This window comes from Mesoplodon mirus (assembly GCF_964341445.2).
Source record: "Mesoplodon mirus genome assembly, chromosome: 2".
Taxonomy (NCBI): Eukaryota; Metazoa; Chordata; class Mammalia; order Artiodactyla; family Ziphiidae; genus Mesoplodon; species Mesoplodon mirus.
In genome coordinates, this window is record NC_138977.1 from 89,314,086 (window position 1) to 89,336,399 (window position 22,314).

Sequence of the window (22,314 nt, forward strand, 5' to 3'; positions counted from 1 at the left end):
ACCATGTTATTTCACATGGCCACGTCTTTCTGCATGATGCCCCTCTGCCTGCAAAGTCTCAATCACCACGAAGCCCATCCTTTGCCACCATCACCCTTAATGCACAGTTGATAGGTTGTCCTTTGAGTGTTCACAAAGCTTTGAGCATGTCTATTACTGAGTTTCTCATATTGGCATGTAATGCCCCCCCGCTTTTTTAAACCATCTCTGTCTCCCTTAATAGACAGTGGACACTCTGAGGACAGGGTAATGTCTTATTCATCTTTCTAGCACCTAATGGAATGCCCAGCATCTAGTAAATCTCAATAAAAATTTGTTGAATTGAATTACCTAAACTTCAGCCGTACTAATATGAGCATTTTAAAAACTCCCCAAATGCCTTCATTTCAAAATATATCTGCTTACTGTAAAGATCTACAATACATTGTCAGTGTAATAAGAACATGAGATTTCAACTTACTCAGATAATAAGATCTAACAACTAGATTGGTCTAGATCTAATAACTACATTAATTTGGTTAACACTGAAAAAAATATAGTATTTTCCTAATACCAAGGCATAATAGCATATATGAGAGAGCTATAGCAATTACAGTTTTAAAAATATCTGTAATAATCTTAAAAAAAAACAAACAAACTAAGAAAACTAATACTTACTTATTTTTGGTCAGTCATTAGCTTGGAATCTGGCTTACTTCTCACAGGCCTTTCCAAACAACATAATACTAGTAGTTGCAAAATCTTTCCAAAAGGTTTCATTTTAACCAACTGCCAACACAGCTGGCCTGAGGTTTTCATCCCAATTATAGCACCAATCACAAAAACCCAAATACAAAGCAAAAGGAGAAGAAAAAACAAAAGCGGTCCTTCAAAGAAGGCACATTGCCACAGAAGATGCTCCCCATCCCCAGAGAAGCGCCTGTACATTAACCTAATCACATTCTGCAGCACAAAATGCTCATTAAAAACACTCAGGGTTATTTTTAACCTGTAGGTCATTTCCTTAATCTATCAATGTTGTTTTTTTTTTTTCCAATCATCAGATCTGACTATTTCACTTAGACTATATCACTTAACCAACAGGTTAGAAATACTGGTAACAAATCAAATAATTAGCGTATCAGATGAAAACTCTTTCAAGAGAAAAGCAAGGGGTATAACAGATTGCTAAAAAGAGCCCAGATTGGCCATGCACCAGCCCCCATGTCTCCCCACCTCAGGCAGCTGGCTGTTAGCATTATCTAGAGAAGCTTCCAAACTTGGGGTCTCATCTCTGATTTGCAGCACTTCTTCTGTTGAGATGCTGCCCGTGGAATCTTGAGACTGAAGAAGTAAATCAGGATGGTCTGGCATGGTTTCATCTGCAGCAGAATCATTGTTTAACTAAAAGGAGAGATAGTAAAATAAGGAATTCATTTATGAGTCAGTGATGGTCACAAAGGCCACAAGAAACATTCTATGTTGTAAGACATTCTGGGGCCATAGTTATAAAGAGCTTCTTCGACTTCCTAAAATTACTTTTTCCCCTCATTTCAGTCTATGCCAGAATTGGTGCTGTGAATGCAAGCAACTAACCCATCAGCAGAAATGAAGTAGCCGTTAACAAGGGTTAAACTTTGCTAAATAAAAACTACCAAAGTGAAAGAGCTCCTTGTGACTGTGTTAATCTTGACCTAAAATTCTTATTTTTTTATTATTATTTTTTGTGGTATGCGGGCCTCTCACTGTTGTGGCCTCTCCCATTGCGGAGCACAGGCTCCGTACGCGCAGGCTCAGCAGCCATGGCTCACGGGCCCAGCCGCTCCGCGGCATGTGGGATCTTCCCGGACCGGGGCACGAACCCATGTCCCCTGCATCGGCAGGCGGACTCTCAACCACTGCACCACCAGGGAAGCCCTAAAATTCTTATTTTTACAGTGACGTCTCGGGCTTGCAGTTGGTCTGAGGACTCGTGAAGGGGGCGCTTTCACCTCCCCCGTGGCTTTGGCACCAAACACTCTGGATTCTCAAGAAGCAGCGTTATTAACTGGGAAGCAGGCACATAAGTCTGAACTGGCCATTCACTTATTTAAGCAAAAATCAATACCACAAAACTTCAGCAAGACGTAAAGAATTAGGACAATAAAGTTGTAATGGCAGGCCAGCCTCAGTGGGTTTATGTTCTAAGAAAATATTACAGTTTTTCCTCTTTTAAGTGGGGTTATACATTTTTTTTTAGGAATTATTTTTTAGGTGTGAAATGGTACTGTGATTATGATTTTATTTTATTTTTTTGAACTTTTTAAAAGTATACATTTTATTTAATATTTAGATACACTTTTTTTCTTTTTAAAAATTTAATTTAGTTTTTTTTATATAGCAGGTTCTTATTGGTTATCCATTTTATACATATTAATGTATACATGTCAATCCCAATCTCCCAGTTCATCACACCACCCCCCCCCTCCCGCCACTTTCCCCCGCTTGGTGTCCATACGTTTGTTCTCTACATCTGTGTCTCAATTTCTGCCCATGCAGGGTTATACATTTTTAACGGCCAATATTTGACGTAAGAAAAATCAAGTTCATGATTCAGAATAGATAAAGGCAAAAACTAATTTTTTTTTTCCCTGTGAGGAGGAATCAGCTTCAAACTCTTTTTTAATTTCACTACCACTATGACTAGGGTCGGCCTTCTAAGGAGACAGTCAGTTCTGCCCTGAGGCTCTCATGGGAGCTAACCTTTGTTAAGCACTTACTATACTGTCCTCCCCATGAAATTCCCAGGAGGCAGGTACTGCAGGTACTATTGGGAGAGGGTAGGTAACGACCGCAATTACACAGCAGGTTGGTGGCACGATGCCAGCCTCTGAGCCTCTAGTCTGGCTCCAGGGAGAGCCTGGGCCTTCTTCATTGAGTCGCTGCTACAGCAACTCACTGTTCCTTTAAATGCGCACAGTCCCTGGAGGAGACCGTCCTTTAGGTGGCATGCAGACCGCCTGGCTCAAATGCACTTACTAGCTGTGTGTCCTGGGACAAGTCACTTAATCCACAGAACTGCTGTAACCATACTTAGCTTGTGTGGGTGGGGGGAGAGTTACAGTGACTAATCCACGTAAAACACCTTGCCCAGGGCCTGATGAATCTCAAACACTCAGCGAGTGGTAACTACTGCTACTGTTATCAGCAACACCTTATCACTTAGGACGTGATAGGGAGTTAGTGGAAAGACATCCTGGGGTAACGGTGAGATGCCAAAACAGGAGACGTGACAGGAAGCCAACCACAAGCTGACAACTGTGCATGTTCACTGTCTAAAGCCAACTCAGCCCGGCACTCAACAGCACTGCCAGAGCTTTACCAGCAGACCGAGTGTGATGCACACGGGCCCGATTAAAGAGAGGCGTGTGAAGGGCCCTCACGCAAGGGCGCTGTAACTGTAGCTGCCGCCTGGTCTTCACTAGCTGACTCCTCATCACGTGGGCCACGGTGGCTAATCCACACCCCTTCTCTCTCCTTGTTTTGCCGTCTTCAAGTTCCAAACCAGCTACCACTTCGTGTTCGGTGCTCCCCTTAGTCCACATTTCTGAACGGACAGACTACTCCTGCAGCCTTCATTTTCTCATCTGTCTCTGTCTCTCTCTCTCTGAATATCTGCCATCTCGCCCTTGGAATACGAGTCAGAACCTCCATATAACTGACCTGATCTTGCAAAGAGAGCAAAGCTGTGCTCCATCTTTCCACGCTGACAAGGAAAGAAAAGCAGGTGGAGAATTAAGCAGCGCTGGCGCTCACACCGATACCAAAACATGTATCATTCAAGGCGAGGGCCTCTAAAAGTGCCCAGCACAACTCACTGTTACTAGGAGAGAAGCAATAGAACATACGTCTCAGCGGCTAAGCGGCACACAGTATCGAATGTTAGTTCTGTTATGAATAATGGAACACTGCATTGCGGCTACAATTTTGTATTTTCATCTCAGTGTGTGCATTTCACCCGCACTGAAATGAAAATCACAATGTAGAGAAACAGTAATTACTAAGTTGGAAGTTAGGAGAAAGGAGGCCAGCTGTCACTGTACGAAAAGGTCACTGTACCATCTGCGTGCGTGAGAGTATCTGGCTTGCTGTGAGTGCTGCTTCTTCTTCTGAGGACTCGTCCGTATCCTCCTGGTTTGTCAGGTTCAGGCTGGGGGTGCTGCTGGAACACTGGTACTCCTGGAGGGATGGTGTGTCCCCTTTGTCAATACTGTCCAGTGAGCGCCTGCGGACTCCCCAGTTGAAATTGTCCATGCTTTCACCCTGGAAAAGCAAGACATCGTTTCTAAGACCTCAAATACATGCTTATAAATATAGAAAAGGTAATACAGCAGGAAAACATACACCAAGATGAGAAATACTTAATGCATCATCATAAGCAGAGTTTCAATCAGCCCTTCAATTTCTTGAAACTTTTAAAACATCATTCAATATTTATAATATTTAAAGGGATCAAAATATTTGGTCAATGCCCTGTTTTAACTAAAGAATTCTCTTGACTTTCTATCTTATATTACTGGGGACCAACTAAATCTACTACCTAGGCCATTTCTATTCTAATACACAAACACAGATGAGACCACAAGGAAGACAAATACATCACAGATGACAACAAATAAACAATCCACAACACCAGGCTGCAACTTACCTGCAGCTCCTGGTTAGCAAAAAGGAAAACACACAGAATTAGAAAGAACGAAGACAAACATGTAAATATACACTACACTTTTGGGGAAAACTCTTTGTGATTTCTCAAACCCAAAGACTGATTCAAGCTCTGGATTAAGCTTTGTGCAGGAAGCCAACATGTGATTCAAACTACTTTTTTATGCAAAATATATTGTGAAAAAGTCAGAGACAGACACTTAAAACAACATTTCTATGATACACTTTGGCAACACAAACTTTAGGAAAATCTTCAAAATTTACATAGATTTAATGCTGGATACAATGTAAAACTGACTTAAAATACCCACATTCAGTTGACAACATACAGGTTCACAATTATTTTAGATTGTAGCATGGTTCTGGCTAAACCCAATGGTCATTTTTTGCTACAAAGTAGTTTAAAATCAAGATTATAGTTATCAAAACGTAACCTTTGCCAATCTCAAAAGGTCAATAGGAAATAAGACAAATTTCTATTTCGCCCCACTTATGGATTTATATAAGTTAACGTTTCTGTTATTCCAAGCTGATCCTCCTTTTGTAAGGATATAACTCTTATGCTCCTCTTTCTTAAGCCCTGATGACAAATTACAGTGTGTTGGCTAGCAAAATATGACTTATGTGTATTCCTTTACTCAAGAGGGATTGTCCAGAATAGAGGTTTTCAGATTTTTTTTTTTTTTAATAAAGCAGAGGAATACTCATGTCAAATGAAATTTACGACAGAAATCAACTGTGCAAAACTGATGAACAAAACCAGGGCTGCTCTGGTTGAAAAAGGTGGCCAGGAGTCCTTGGATCTTTCCCTATTTCTCAGGTATCTAGAAGCCCTAAGGCTCTGCAGGTCAGAGTTTGAAAGCCACCTTCCTAGAACATATCATTTCAAATATTGCGATGTAGCAGAACACATAATAATGGCAACAGCCCTTGATATATATCTGGTGAATGAATGAATACACACTGTGGGCTTTCAAGGTTGGGGGATATTTTAGAAGTTTCATTAGCAGTTAAGTCTGTTTTGCAGCAAAGTACTTCCTGTTACCTTGTTGGAAGCAGGACTATCTTTAGGTTTTAGAAAAGCTCTATCATTTGATTTGGCCTAATTATGAGGCATAAATTAGCACCATGCTCCCCAAATTACTGTGACTTGTATGAAAGATAGAACTACAATAAGCATCTTTAATTCCTTCTAAGGTTCTATTCAAAAGTTATATTCATTACTATGGACATTTTAGAGTACTGGATGAACCTGAAAGCATTTACAGTGTTCTTTAAAAAAAAAAAAAAAGGCAAACAAAAAGAAAGAACCTGACCGTTACAAAAATGTCAAGAGCCAGCCTTTAGAGATTCTAAATTCTGCACTGAAAAAAGCAAGTAATTACAGAAGAATTTAGAAGTGGCTCATGCCCGTGAGGTAGGTCAGCAGGTCTCTTGTACCCACCACACTTCCTTGCCTGACTGTGAAAGTATGTCCAATTTCCTACAACATGTTTTTCAAACTGTGGGAGCGACATCAATTTTAGAGGCTGGTGACCTGCTCTTTTTTTTAAAAAAAAAAAACTGAAATGAAAGGAATAGAAAATATCACTGTGCATAGCATAGAGTAAGGATGCATATTCTTGAAACTTTTATTTTAAAGGTGCGTCCATATAGATACACTTGGATGTGATATAAAATGTACTAGCAATGGCCACAGCTCAAAAAAAAAAATGTTTAAAAGCCACTGCCCTACAAGATGCTGAACAATACTTGTTCTTGGGCTCCTGTGAACCTGTCCAGTGGTGTCTTTGGGAATATGGCGAACTATGACATAGGAGCCTGTGCCGCCCCTCAGCCAGTGTAAGGGCATCTGCTGATCTCTGAGGCACCACGGTCATACCCTCATATCTGCAGGGGTGGGGGGCCTGGGGCGCCGAAGCACACAGGAGGACCTCCCTAAACTGGCTTCCTGTCAACAGCTAACGGTATGACATGGCAGAAGCCATTACGTTTTATTCCTCCACCTCACCTATATGAGCCAAAGGAAACATCCCTTCAAGAGGGTTGATGAATGCATGCAAGTTATATGAGTGATTTTAATGTCTTTGGACAGAGATATATCAGTGACACGGTATGAATACTTGACAGTAAGGCATTTGGGGCTCTTGAAGATAGACATTTATAACAATTTTAGAATGAACATTTTTGTGATCTGTTTGATGTAAACTTTTCAGATTTAGGAGACTGTTGTTTAGGGGACTGACATCAGCTACAGGAATAGGCCCTGAACAGCCTAACACAACCAGGGCAATGGGCAATCCTATTCTCTTTGCCACAATGATTGGTTTAGAAATTGGCAAATGTCCCAACTTGGGCCAATGAGATGTGACAAGAAGTGTGCTAAAAGCATTCAGAGAGTAACTTCTTTACTTTCATGAGAGCATTTCTGGAAGTGACCCCTGCTTCCTCTTGACACTGCTGTGTGTGGACATAACCAAGATCGTCTGAGGTGAAGCTGACTTGCAGAGAAAGGCAGAGCCTACAGAACTGCAGAGAAACAGCCTGAAACCTCACTGAGCCTTATCTAAAATAAGCTCTAACTCTGGGCTAGCTCAGTTCTGGGAGCGTAAATCTACTTTCTGAGTTGGATTTTCCATTTAGGAAGCATCTAAACTGACACAACTATCAACTTTCTCTAAACGGAGTCAATATCAAGGACAAAGTCCTTGGTATTGAATGAAATGAGGCATTTGAGAGAGCTGGCTCCAACCTAAAGAAGAAAATGATGATCAATGTCATAGGCAGAATCTCAGCCATAGGAAAGTGTTCTAGAAGAGAGCCAAAGGCGCCTTAATCGTCAATTTAGTTTCAGGGCCACCTTCTTTCAAGTTGTCTGATAATTTTTTAAAAAATAACTAATTTTATTTTATTTTTTAAATTAAATTTAATTTTTTTGGTCACACTGCTCGGCATTCAGGATCTTGGTTCCCCGACCAGGGATTGAACCTGTGCCCCCTGCAGTGGAAGCGTGGAAGCCTAACCACTGCACTGCCAGGGAATTCCCCATGTCTGATATATTTAAATGTAATTTTTACTATTCTGCTGCACATTAATTTGTATAATTCATGCAAACATTTAAGTCTAAGCGCACCCTCAATTAAAAAAAATACTTTCGAAGAAATCCATTTTTACTCTATATTTTAAAATATAAAGATGAAAAATTAGATGTTCCTTTTATTTCAGACTTATTCTGTTATGCCTAACTGTACTAATCATGTTTAGTTCCCAGTTTAGATTTTTACCTTTTGACCTTACACTGCCCTTAATCAGGAAAGATCCTGTGGTTAAATCCTTCGTTTTCATGCAGTTGTCAACTATTCTATAAATATTAGAAAAGAAAGTCCATATCCTTACCTCTGCATCTTCCAACTCAACATCTAAAAAGTCAAAATCCTTAAAAACGCCAAACTGTTGTTCACTGCTGTTATCTTCCACAGCTACTTCTTCCTCTTGAATTATGTCCTCTGTTGCAGAAATGAGGCTAGTCTGTTGGTCCCCGACTTCCAAATCCTCATTAGAAGAAAATACAACCTGACCCCCAGCCAAAAACAAAGCAAAACAAAACAAAACTGAAAAAGGCCATCCATCAGCTTTGTCACTCCGAATATGGGACATCAGTGCCCTAAGAGCCATTGCAGGCCTCATCTGTCAACGAGCTCAGAGCTTCAATTTGGTCTAATGTCTAACTGGGTGTATGCTTGATTAGCATAGCGGCCAAGTGTCAGAAAGGCAAGTAATAGTTTTTTCATTCTTAGTCAACACTGTAAGTAAGGTAAGTTAGAAAAGGCAAGCAAGGAGACAGTAATTTCTGTTTCTTCATGGACTAACATGATGTTTAAAACCTTTACACAGGTTTTCATGATTACTCACTGATGGATTCTTCGGAAGACCAGACTCTGGACCACAGAGAGAAAGCACATTCATTAGCTTTTCTCTTGTTCTTCGCTAAGGAGAAGGAAAATGCAAACGTTACGATTCCTGATAAAATAAGACAAATTCTTAAGTTCTCATACATAGAATAAAATGGATTCTTCTATTCTATGAACTTTTTTTAAAATCTTTTTTCAAAATTTTATTTTATTTATTTATTTTTTATACAGCAGGTTCTTATTCTATGAACTTTTATGTACCTGTGATAACTGTGGCCTCTTCCAACTAACAGGAACCAAGGCATTAGAATTAGAACCAGAAGAAGTTGAGGAAGTGCTTCTTGTTACAGCAATCACTTTCGGCTTCCCATTTCTTCCAGCTGCGCTATGCTGATCACCATATTTATTTCCAATAATTGGTGTCTACACAGAAACAAAATGCCAGTGTTTGACTGAAATAATTCAACATAAATGGGTTAAGTGTATCTATAATGACATTTTTTATAAACAACCAAAAAAAACAGCATAAGGAGAAAGATTACTTAGCGTAAGGCAGATACTACAAAAATCAAAGGTAATGATGATATCTTTTTTTTTTAATCATAAGATTTCACTTTATTGAGAACAAGTCTCTGAGGAGATTATTGGAGAACTTATTCCTACTTTAAATACAGATCTGCTTTCTTTAAAAACTACCATCTTCACCTTTTCCCCCATGATTATAAAATAGGTCCTCTTTGAAAGCTCAGAAAATATGAAAATTATTTTAAAAAATCACCTGTCAGCTCACCACTCAGACTTAATGTCTATTAATATTTTGGTGTTTTTTTGATGCATGTTGTGTGCCTCAATAAGGTGCTTTTGCAAATATTCAACATAAGTAACAACTTCAAAGAGAAAGCTATCTACATATGTCTTACTGCAAATCTGATATATAACATTTCCAAAATTTATTTCCGTAAAATTCCATGATGAGCCCAAACTTTGGATGATCCAAAACATGTGTATTTACTTGGCTTTGTGAAGTGTCTCAAATTTGCATTTGAATATAATTTTAAGCTCACTTGCATGTCACCCAAGTCCCCTTATGATCTGGTTCCTGCTTATCTCCCCAACTTCAGCCTCCACCACTCCCTCCTGAACTTCATACTCCAGCAAAGCTAAACTTGCTCCCCAAGCATATGGTGCCTTTGTGGACCTATGTGTTGGCACATGTCACCTCCTTTGCATAGAACATGCACCAAGCAAACCCCTAATCACTTTGAACATTGCCTCCAGACTTCCAAGGAGGCCTATGCTGATACCACCACCACCTCTGGGTAATTATACTTGGACATTTACCATGTGATGGTGATTGTTTCTGTGCCTCCCTCCCCCTGCTATTCGGGAGTCCCTGGACTGGGTGTGACTCATCACTGCTCCTCTAGTATATCTCCAGAGCCCACACAGAGCAGGTACTTGGGAATTTTTTGATGAAACAAATTGAAATTAACTATGTGATATAGATCAAATGTTCTGAGGATTCATATCACTGTTTTAAACAAAATAATTGTGACACCATCATTTTCTGACTCAGAAGAACAGCAAAGCCCAGTTTCTCTATCATATTCCCATTCTATGTATTCCATGTTAGAAATTCTCAGGTGATAGAAACCAAAACATTGGCAGTAAACATACTTTCTATCTTAAAAAAATAACCAATAAGCTCTGGATAAATTCTAAGACCAAGACTAAACTGCAAAAAATTTTTTTAATCTATATAATCCTAATCAATTAAAACATGAGTAGATCTTCAGCTGTTATCTTTCTCAACTCCCCCACCCCCACCCAATACTTGATCAATAACTTCTCTCTTGAAAAATTCCTGCCTTGGCTTGTGAAAGACCATTTCGATGGCACCAAAGCCAACAAGAGTGGGCTGAGTTTCTGGAGGAAAAAAACCAAAACTGATGCTCTCCGCAAGGGTCAAAAAATCTTTGCATGAGATTTGTATCGATATTAATATGTAACATAGTCAGCGTTCAGGTTCCCTCTGGACTGGGGGGCCTTGCCTCAATCTAGCCCTAAAATGTAGGGCTTCTCAAATCTCAGTTTATTTTAGCCTCATTTTTCCTTCCATGATTTCAACCATCCACCTATATGACACTGAAAACCCTTAAACTTTTTCCTTCTGCCCAAGTTTTCCTCTAAAACTTCAGATCTCTTTAGGTAATTAGCACCTCCATCAGTATGTTTTTTGGTCTCTTCGGAGCCAGTATACCCGAGACTGAGCTCATCATGCCCTCCTTCCCTGCTAATACCTGTTCTCCCTGCATTTCCATCCCCTTTGAAAGGTACCAACACTCACCAAGTTGTCACAGCAACTGTCCTTGTCTGTTCCTTACTTAGCACCTCCTCTCCTTCCCATCAAACCCCATCAATTACTTCCTCAGACTTTTGAAAACCATCCTTTCCCTCTTTGTTTCCTCTGCAGTTGCCTAGGGACACAGTCCAACATTATCTTTTACCCAAATTACTCTAACAGATTCCTTAAAAATTCCCACCCCACTCCTCCATGGTCCATTTTCTATCCTGTTGCCAGCGTGATCTTCCTAAAATGCAAATCCTAATATTTCCTATTCCAGCTAAAAATCCTTTAAGAGCGCCTACTGCTTCAAGAGAAAGCCATCTCATCAGACAAGATGCCGGTGACCTTGCGGCTCCCTATGCCTTCAGCTTCCTCTCTCATCCCACTCTATACCTCCATCCTCTGTACTCCGTGCTCAGGGTAGGCCACACTAATTGGATGGAAGTTTCCAGAGCGCCGTGCTTTCTCACACTTACAAGCCTTCATTCACACATGCTGCTTTTTCTTGGATTACTCCCCCCTCTCCAGACTTCCATATATACCTGTCTAGGTTTACTTATCTCTCAACATTCAGCTCAGATCAGGTTATATGTACATGCTATATATTCCTATAGAACTTCAAACCTACTTCCAGTCAAAGCACTTATCACAATGTTTATTTGCCTATCTCCCCAAGAGGCTATAGGCCTTCTCCCCACTCCCACCCCATTTTCATGACACCTGTCACAGCATCTACTGCTGAGTATGAGCTCAATCAATGCTTGCTGAATGACAGAATGAATAAATGAAGAAATGAAAATTTCTAATAGAGCACCTTTATCAATCTCTGAGCATCTTACCTCAGATATATCAAAATGAAAATCTAAGGTCTTCCCAGGCAACTCCTTAGAGACGTTATTAAAAATTTTAGTGAAGGATATTTCAGGAGAACCTGTATCTCCTCCGTAGGTCCTGGGGATATCGTTGGGCACGACAAGGCTTGCCGAGCGAGACACCACCAGTTTTAAGATGTTAAGGGCTTCCTTCCAGTAAGGACTCTGGTTTCAAAAAATAATAGACAAATTTAATAGACATATTTAACTAAGAACAAAAACTTAGTGTACACTGTAGGCAATGAAAATATTATTTCTACAAGAACTCCTTATAAATTATTCATTTTTACTTTGAGGTCCCTAACAGAGGGTCTGAGTTACAAAAGGAAAGAAAATAAGTTATTATTTGTACTGTTAAATTTATGAGATATTGTACATATAATAATGCTACCAACTCAGAATATTTTGCATTTTTCCCAATAAGTGCTTTATAAATATTATTGGTTGAGAAAGTCTAATACAGTAATCTGGCAGTTGGGGTAAACAAAGGGGTTGTATAATGTATGTGAACTTTCTAGATGAATGAAGTATATGGCTTTAAGACTCTAAAACTTTAAATGTTTTAAGTCTTGGAAATAAACAATTTTTTTGTTTTTTTGTTTTTTTTGTTTTGCGGTACGCGGGCCTCTCACTGTTGTGGCCTCTCCTGTTGCGGAGCACAGGCTCCGGACGCGCAGGCTCAGCGGCCATGGCTCACGGGCCCAGCCGCTCCACGGCATGTGGGATCTTCCCGGACCGGGGCACGAACCTGTGTCCCCTGCATCGGCAGGCGGACTCTCAACCACTGCGCCACCAGGGAAGCCCGAGATAAACAATTTTTGATGCATGCTTTTTAGACATAAAAATATTAAAATACTAAAAAAATTTTAGATTTTTCTTAACGACCCAAGCCCCAAACAATAAGCATAAGTGCTACGCTAAAACGATGCTCTCAGTGATTCCTGAGTTGTATAGGGTGAACTTTTCCCCCTATATATGGTGGCTATGTTTTTGAGTTATTCTTCTACTTTTAGTTTTGTATATTTCTGCCAATAAAATTTAGGAATGATTTATATGACAGACGTATATGTGGAGAGGAATCAATGTCTAATTAAAAATTTAGAACTTTTTTTTTTTACTGCTTACTGAAAATCATATAAAAATGACTTTTTTTCTTACTTGTGGTACCAAAATCAAACTTCAACCTTGTATTATACATATTGTTTCACAGTTGGCAGTTCTGAGAGAGGGGAAATACTACTTAAAAAAGGAAGTGAAAAATCTTTGGCAGAACTGAATTATCCAATTTAGCTAGTAACATCTTGCTATGAAGACATCTAAAGCATAAAATATTACTAGTAATTAAAAATGTCCACATGTGGCTTCCCTGGTGGCACAGTGGTTAAGAATTCGCCTGCCAATGCAGGGGACACAGGTTCATGCCCTGGTCCAGGAAGATCCCATGTGCCGCGAAGCAACTAAGCCCGTGACTACTGAGCCTGTGCTCTAGAGCCCGTGAGCCACACTACTGAGCCTGTGCGCCACAACTACTGAAGCCCATGAGCCACAACTACTGAAGCCTGCGCACCTAGAGCCTGTGCTCCACAACAAGAAAAGCCACCGCGATGAGAAGCACACACACTGCAACGAAGAGTAGCTCCTGCTCGCCGCAACTAGGGAAAGCCCACGCATAGTAACGAAGACCCAACGCAGTCAAAAAAAAAAAAAAAAAGTCCACATGATACTGTGACATTTTAAGCACATCATTGTAGAAAACAGTTTATCTTTAACAAAGTTAGACTATGTAAAAATCATCATCATTTTTTTCTTATGGAAATAATTAGGAGCCCTGGGCATTGCAAAATGCTAAAATCTCTTCAGAGATGTTTCCATAAATTATATTGGTACTTGTGTTCTAAATGTGAAAGATCATCAAGAGTTCAAGTATGTAAAATGTTTAATATTTGAATAAAGCAGAAGTCACTAACTGGGATGACCTGTCAGCTAAATATAACCTTGGTTTACCCAACGTTCAAAAATAAATTTAAGGGCTTCCCTGGTGGCGCAGTGGTTAAGAATCCGCCTGCCAGTGCAGGGGACATGGGTTCGAGCCCTGGTCCAGGAAGATTCCACATGCCGTGGAGCAACTAAGCCTGTGTGCCACAACTACTGAGCCTGTGCTCTAGAGCCCGCGAGCCACAACTACTGAGCCCACGTTCCACAACTACCAAAGCCCATGCGCCTAGAGCCCGTGCTCCGCAACAAAGGAAGCCACTGCAATGAGAAGACTGTGCACTGCAACGATGAGTAGCCCCCGCTCACTACAACTAGAGAAAGCCCACGCGCAGCAAAGAAGACCCAACGCAGCCAAAACATAAATAAATTAAAAATAAAATAATTAAAAAATAAAAAGAAATTTGAGACATTTTAAAATTAGGCGATTTTAAAGAAAAACCCAGATTTTGAGCTTCTCTTTATAAATTAGAAAAGAAAAATTAGAAGTTCTGGCCACAGTGGACCTGTACTCCAACATGGCAACCGTTCTTAGTCATGCTGTTCCTTTTAGATGAGGAATGTGCAGTTCACTTAGTCATAAATCTATGCCCTCTTATGGTTACTTGCTGGCCCAGTGGGCATATAAGCTTGTGGTTCTGAACAAAAGAAATGAATCTATGTTTCATAAATTAGTAATTCAATGTGCTATGTATTTCTGCGGGTGATCCAGCAAATATCGGATGAGTTAACTTCTTTAAGCCTTAAGGAATAAAAAGAGAAAAGTGCTTTAGGAAAAAAAATATAATTGTTGAGTGGTGAAGCCTTGCTCCTTAAGAGATAAAAATAGAGAAGATACACAGGGTTACCAAAGAAACCTACGTTTTTTTTTTTAATATTTGCAATCACTGATTTTCAAGAGAATCTAAAAAATAACCCAGATTACCCAATAAAAATACTGAAAAACATTTTAATACAGTTGTGTTACTTTCAGAAATGGACAAGAACACAAGCTCATTGCAGATGAGTTTTTCCATTTGTAAATTTTGCTTTAGCGAATGCAGTATCACTGGAGTAGAAACACAAAGTATTAATCCGTTAAGGCTCTCAAAGAGTTCGCTCTGTTTGCTCAGTTGTATCCACAATACTGCTCTGCTTATCAAGGCGTTTCTTTTTTTTTTTTTTTTTTTGCGGTACGCGGGCCTCTCACTGCCGTGGCCTCTCCTGTTGCAGAGTAGAAGCTCCGGACACGCAGGCCCAGCGGCCACAGCTCACGGGCCCAGCCGCTCCATGGCATGTGGGATCCTCCTGGACCGGGGCACGAACCCGTGTCCCCTGCATTGGCAGGCGGACTCTCAACTACTGTGATCAAGGTCTTTCTTACAGATAGTTCAAAAGTGAAATTCAGTACAGACCAAGTTGACTTGTCGCCATTTACAGTTAAACCAAGTCTGATTTTCTACTTTCTAAATATCTGGCACCTTTTACCAGACACAGAAAGCAACTCTAAAATACAGACTCTTCAAAGAGTTCTTCTGTTTCTAAAAGTAATATCTGGGGCCTCCCTGGTGGCGCAGTGGTTGAGAGTCCGCCTGCCGATGCAGGGGATACGGGTTCGTGCCCCGGTCTGGGAGGATCCCATATGCCGCGGAGCGGCTGGGCCCGTGAGCCATGGCCGCTGGGCCTGCGCATCCGGAGCCTGTGCTCCGCAACGGGAGAGGCCACAACAGTGAGAGGCCCGCATACCGCAAAAAGAAAAAAAAAAATAAAAAAAAATAAAAAAAAAAAAAAAAAAAAAAAATAAAAGTAATATCTGTTCATTATGTAGGACTTGGTTAAAAACAGAAAGGTACAAAGAGTCACAATCATACTGTCCAGAGACAGTGACTGCTGCCATTTGTGTACATTCCTTCCAGTGATTCCTGAAATGTACATTTGTAGATGTAATCATTAAAAATAAAAATCAGGAATCATGCCAATCCTACTGTTCAGATTCTGCTTTACATCACTCAGGTTGAGAGCATTTTCTCATGTTGTAACTATTCCTGAAAACATGATTTATGAACTAACCACTTCCCCTATCTTAGACATTTGAGGTGTTTCCAATTTTTTTATGATTATAAATTGCTTCGAGATGAACACTTCTATACATGAGATTTGGGGTCACTCACCTGTACATATTTGCCAATAATCTTTATGATCTCCAGATTAAACTGCTTGACTGGGGCAGCGGAGAGGTCAATATGACTCAAAAGACTATAGATGATCTGTAGTAATGATTGCTGCATACTGGACAGTCCTTTTTCTAACAACTGAAAGTAATATTAAAAAGTATACTTTAATCAGGTTAAAGAAAATTCCACAGGATTTACATTAGTGATGTTGAAAACCATAATAGATTTAACCTAAGAGTTCATGGTTAGAGTTATCAGAAATCCAGAGAATAATGAAGGTAACAGGTAACGTCTATTATTGTTACTTGTCCTTGATGCAGAAAGGAGAATTAGACAGATTACTTGTCATCTTAATCTTAGTGCTTTCTTTTATATCCTTAACTAATTTAGTTAAACACCATTTATTTTAGGTTAAGAGAAAAACCGCTACACCACCGTCACCAAAGAATAACTAACTACCCACCAGCCATTCACACCAGCCACTTACTACCTATGTGACCTTGGATACGTTTCTTATTTCTCTGAGCCTTGATTTTTAAAAATAAACCTGATAACACTTGCCTCATAGGGTTTGTAGGACAATTAAATTATATATGTGTAGTTTTAAATATATGTGACTAATTTTAGTACTGTTGTTAGTAACAATTTGAGAGTTATTAATAATCATAAAATAAGGATAACTTACACTAGTGAGAGTAACCCTGGGGACAAAGCATTCTCTCTGTAGACTGGAACTATATGGCCCACATGTGGTACCCCGTGGGCTGTACTGTGCCAGCGCCAGACCTTAGAAGCCCATGGGTGGGTCTTCAGGGAGCGCTAGTGTTGCTTTAGTGTTGAACTTTATGGTGGCACTTCAATTCAAAGCCAGTTAAGGAGGTCTGGCTTTATGTTGGCTCTTGTCCTAAAGGTGCAGGCATAAGATAACCTAGCGATGCGCATTCATTCAGGTTAGGAAGCTCTCAGGCAGAGGGCTCACGCTGTTGGCTCACCTAAATATAAAGTCGATGGGAGTAAACCCATCCAAACCAACACCTTAAACATCCACACCAGTCCCGAGCACTTTATAATGCCCACCATCAGTGACTTAGCTAAGTTAAACGGTGCTGTGAGCAATACTTAAACTGTTTATTGAGTTACAAATAATTTAAGTTTGTACAGGGTGTTAGGTTTAGTTGCCAGAGGTCAACTTTCTGAAAAGGAAGGTATCACTGACAAACATTTTTAGTGACTAGGAATTTCTTCCTTTTGAGGGTCTCCTTGTGGCTCTCTACTCAATAATTTACTTTTCTAGGCAAGAAGTTAGTTCTTCAACAAATAAATACAGTCGACCCTTGAATAACAGGCTTGAACTGCATGGGTCCACTTATATGTAGATTTTTTTCAGTAGTAAATACTACAGCACTATAGGACTCACAGTTGGTTGAATCACGGATGTGGAGGGCTGACTGTAAGTTACATGTGGATCTGACCGTGTGGAGGCTTGGCACCCTTAACTCCTGCGTTGTTCAAGGTCAACTGTATTAAATTTTCATGCTGTTCTATCACCAGATTTTAAAATTCTATTTACTCCCCCCCAAAATCATATTTTACATTAGGAAGGAAATATATCATCAAAATTAAAACTTGCCCAGCAGAAATGACTTTGCATGCTGTATTTCTAGAAAGGATCTCAAAGCCAAGAGCTGGTTTTGTAGAAACAAAAAGATAACCATTCCCTAGGATCAAGACCAGGAAAAAACCCATTTGCCTTTTGAAATAAAGGTGAGGTTTATATTATTATGAGTTTTATGTCACTTAAGGACAGTGAATGAGGAAATAAACACTGAAAATGAAAAAAAAAACCTTTATAAAAACTTCCTCCTTACGTGAAAGATATTACCTATACTTTTCTTCAAAAAAAGATGTTACCTATATTCATTCTCAAAGAAAATTTGAAGATTAATTAGCATCAGTGCTGCTTCCAGAAATAAATCTACTTGAAAATTTTGCCACAGAACAGTTGAAAAACCCTTTTTTTTGGGGGGGTGAATTTACCTCTGCAAGATAAGTCACAAGACTAAATGTAGTATCTGAGAAGGAGTCATGCAGGTATCTACACACTACGTTGATCCAGTTAGAACAGTCTCTGGAATACGTGTGCGTACTGTACAGACTCATCATGTGAGCCAGATTGACAAGCGTTGGGCATTTTTCTTCTGCACAAACCTAAAAAAGCAAACAAAAATTTCATTCACTTAAAGACAGTTAAGTTTAAACTTGATTTTATACTAAATGTATTTAATGAATCAATTTAGATATATATGTTGAAGAGTTAATGCATTTCATTTCAATACGGTAGAGAAGTTAAACAGAAGAGGAAAAAAGCACAAGGCATTCTTAAGAGAATACCTTAGATCATACAGAGAGGATTAATATGTCAAGCACTTCCGTGGGTGTTAAATAGTGTGGCTTTTTTTCAGTCTGATGTAAAATGTCTTTGGTAAAAACCCAAATGTTTTTGTAAACCCTGTGTGTCATTTCGTAAAAAGAGTTTTGTTTTGTAAAATCTATATACGGTTCAGTGCACAAATAACTAAACAGGCAGGCTCCACGTGGGAATCCTCAGCGAGGTTTGGAGCTGCTACGCCAAAGAAGCAATGCTTTAGTCTCAAGCTGTCCAGGGTATCTCACTAGAGCAGTCAACTGCAGAAACCTCAACCTGTGTGATACAGTCAAAGGACTTCATTGGAGGACTGATAAAACGTTTGAGTCCTGCATCTCCAGTGTGGACGTCAAGCTACTCTTCAGGAAATCACCTAAAGCTCTTAAGGTCCTTGGCCAATCATTTACAGGCTACTACAAAGTGTACTGACTTCCTAGACTTTGCGTGATACGGTACTACAGAATCTGAATCAACAAATGTTTGGGAGGATCTTACTGACTAAATGCACCTTCATAGTCCATCTGGTTCCCTGAGTTAACTGGTGAGATGTTCCTTACCCTCCTCCGAGGATACCTGAACAATGAAGACCTGGAAAAAGGCCACCCTCGTCTTACAGCCTCATCTATCATGAAAGGCTAGCCTCGTTGAAATTTCTTTTAATTTTCCTTTTTTCCTTTTCCTCACTTATTTTTCCATCTTATTGATGTTTGGTATGTATTTTCACAAACTGCCTAGAGCATTTGATAAAGAAAGTAGAGTATTACCTACTAAAATATATGTATTTTCAACTTTCAGATGACTATAACTAACTTTTACTTTGATTCGTCATGCAGACGGCATCACTGGATAGGCCCAAGATATGAAGGCATGCAAGACTATGCAGAGACTAATACAGTACCTTGGAAGTTATTTTGTAAAATCATTAAAAGCAGTTGTTTTCATGCCATTAGCCTTTTACTCATAAAACAGACACCAGGAAGAAAAAAGAAAAGTTTGATATTTCTGATTCGTATTTCAAAATATAATAATTTATCACACTGTTTTTAAAAAACCACATAACTTTATAATTTCAAAATTTGTTATCCTTCAGCAAAAATTTTTATAGAGTAAATTCTTTAATCTTATCCTGAAGGATAAGGCATTCCTATAGAATTCTTATATTCTTAAAGAATATTTTTTGAAAGAATGATTTTTTAAAAACCTATTTTTTGAAACAGAAGAAAGTTCTTTGGAATAATAGGCTGTGTAATTTTATAGTAAAGCAAGTGGCTTAGATTTTGGAACTTTGGAATTACCAGGTTAAAATATGAGCCAAAAAAGAGTATGTTTTATAACCAACTTTTTTAGCATACTATTTTTGCCATAATGAATAGCTAAAAAGGACAATATTTGTCCTAAGTGTTGCCTCATTTTGAAATTCTGTGCTCTCCAAGGGCACAAACAGTAGAAAGAGTGACATTTGCATAATGAGGAAGCACATAATGGCAGAAAATTATTCTCAACAGTTTAAGTGAGAGAACAATTAAGGAATCAATTCAGTTCACATCCTGCAGGTTGCTGAAAGGCCACAGAGGGAACCTTTGTGTGCTGCTCAACAGGAAGAAAACAGACTTAATAGCAGTTTATGACTAACAGAAAGCCACATACTTGATTTCTTAAAAACATAAAAGATATTTGGGACTTTCCTGTGCTTTGCCTCGGTCATGACAGCAGAGGCTTGGAGCTCAAGGGGCTTCTATGGCCTTCCGGTCACGCTGTGCTTCTCACCTGACCCAACACTTAGCAAATTACTCAGCACTTCAGCTGCCCATCTCAAATGCTTCTACTTCCCCTATCAGGGGATTTATGCTTTTTGCTTTCTTAAAATCCCGAAATAAGCCAATATACATTTTTTCCTTATATTTTCTTTCTTACCCCTCCATGTAGAAAAAAAAATCTTTGCTTACATTTTCCTAATGGTATGTTATTAGAATATTAAAATGAAAGTCATTTTAATAAATTATTTTAAAAAATCACTTTTAGACCTCATTAATGCAAACACATGTTGTTGGGTTTTTTAGTGCAAACCATCATTTTCAAAACTAAGATATGTCTCCATGAACTATAATAATGGCTCTTCTTTTCAAATACATGCTTTTAAAATGGTTAAGAATTTCTCCATATCTATTTAGAAATTTAAATAAGGATGGATTCAACAGCAAATTTTATTAAATATTTTCTTGTCACTTATTAAATATTTTCTATCCAGATAATGAAAATGTTCTTACTCTTGTTACTGTGTATGTGATTAATTGGGTTGGTAGTATTTTTCCACTCCACTGGCACCCAGAGATAAATTTGCACTTAACAGTATTGAAATGTGGGCCACAGAGAGATGGGTGTTTTATTTGGTTTTCCAGAAGCTTGCTCTTTCCATTTACTGCTGTGCTACTTGCTAACTGAATCTCAGGTTTGAAAAAAATTGCTTATATGAAAAGCTCTTCCAGAGAAATTTACTTGCTTGTTCCCTTCTGTTGCAGACTTCTCTGATTTTTCTCCCAGTGCTTTAGCCAGGTTATCTTACTTATATTACTATTGAGTCACCCCCTCCAGTTCACCTGATTTCCTGTTGTATGTATATTACTTGTAAATTCCTATAACTCCTTCTTGTAACTGTTTGTATTTTCAGCCTGAAAAGTCTTTTTTTCCAAGACTCAATGTGACAAAAAAAATAAATATATAAAATAAAATTAGTTAAGAATTCAGTTTAAGCCGAAGGTAAGCCGAAGGTAAGGTATTTGTGATCTCTTTATTGTTCTTAAGAGGAAGTTACTAAATAGATAAAATGTCAAAATCATATTCTTTTACAATTAAGACTAAAAGCTATAAAACTTTTAAACAAATGTTCACAAATGATTTAAAAATAGCTACATACGTGTTTAAGAAATATATGATGGGAGGGAAAGAGTCAAATAAGGAAGAAAAAAGAATGAAGGGAGCAGAGAGAGAAGATAAAGAGAATGTTAGAAGGAAAAAGGCAAACATAAAGGGAGAGAGAACTTTCAGAATCAAAAAATACATTATGCCCTCTTCTTCCGCAGGGCCTTTGCACATGCAATTTCTCCTGCCTGGAAAATTTCTACCTTCAGCCCTGCTCTTGTTTCTCATCTAGGGACCTTATTTTGGTTACTCTTATTTGCCCTTCAAGTCTGCTTAGATATGACTTCCCCAGGCAGACTTTTGCTTTATGTGTCCCTAGAATATTTTGTTCTCCCATTGCAAAGTCACCAGACTCTACGGTGATTGTCTACTTACTTGACTGCACTGCCACCCTAAGGCCCATAGGGCTAAGGATTCTATTTACTCTGATTATCATTGTTATTTCCAGCACCTGATCCAGTGCTCAGTACATATCTAGGGGCAAATAAATGAATGACTTGGAAACTGACAGAGGATAAAGTAGGGAAACAGAGCAGAAAAAGATTCAGACTCAGAGGAGAGCTACTCTAAACAAATAATTTTATTCACTGTCATTTGAGCAGCTAACATATCATTACTATATTACCCCTTCATATGCATAAAAGAATAAAAATTTAGATAGGAAGTGACGGTAAAAGGATTTTTAAGAGATTTCCCCCCTTAAGATAAACTCCAGAGAAAATTCCCTAAAGTGTTATCTTCCAGCATCACATTTGCTTACCTTTGCTATTCGACTAGCTGTTTCTTTGCAAAACTGAGTTGGGCTGTCAAAATGCTGGATTAAGTGAGGCAATAAGCAAAGGATGTTAAGAGGAAAGCCTATCAAAAAAAAAAAAAGCAAACAATAACCAATTTTATTGCACATTATTTGAAAAATTAAAGGATTTTTTTTCATGGTTCACAAAAACCATTTTCTTTTTATTTCCTGGAGTACTTGATCTTCTAAAAAAAAAATTTTTTTTTTTTGCTTTTA

At 38.8% G+C, this 22,314-nt stretch overlaps 1 protein-coding gene across 4 annotated transcripts in view; it reads right to left on the reverse strand.

Moving 5' to 3' along the window:
- Positions 1-22,314, reverse strand: part of FRYL (FRY like transcription coactivator) — a 248,447-nt gene that overhangs the window by 23,280 nt on the left and 202,853 nt on the right. For all 4 annotated transcript variants that reach the window (XM_082638429.1, XM_082638428.1, XM_082638427.1 and 1 more), the window contains 9 exons: positions 22,063-22,160; positions 17,996-18,166; positions 15,956-16,096; positions 11,781-11,978; positions 8,856-9,017; positions 8,596-8,670; positions 8,080-8,256; positions 4,078-4,281; positions 1,216-1,383 (listed from right to left, as the gene is read on the reverse strand). In XM_082638429.1, coding sequence (XP_082494555.1) covers positions 1,216-1,383; positions 4,078-4,281; positions 8,080-8,256; positions 8,596-8,670; positions 8,856-9,017; positions 11,781-11,978; positions 15,956-16,096; positions 17,996-18,166; positions 22,063-22,160 — 1,394 coding nt within the window. The remainder of the gene's footprint in view (positions 1-1,215; positions 1,384-4,077; positions 4,282-8,079; positions 8,257-8,595; positions 8,671-8,855; positions 9,018-11,780; positions 11,979-15,955; positions 16,097-17,995; positions 18,167-22,062; positions 22,161-22,314) is intronic.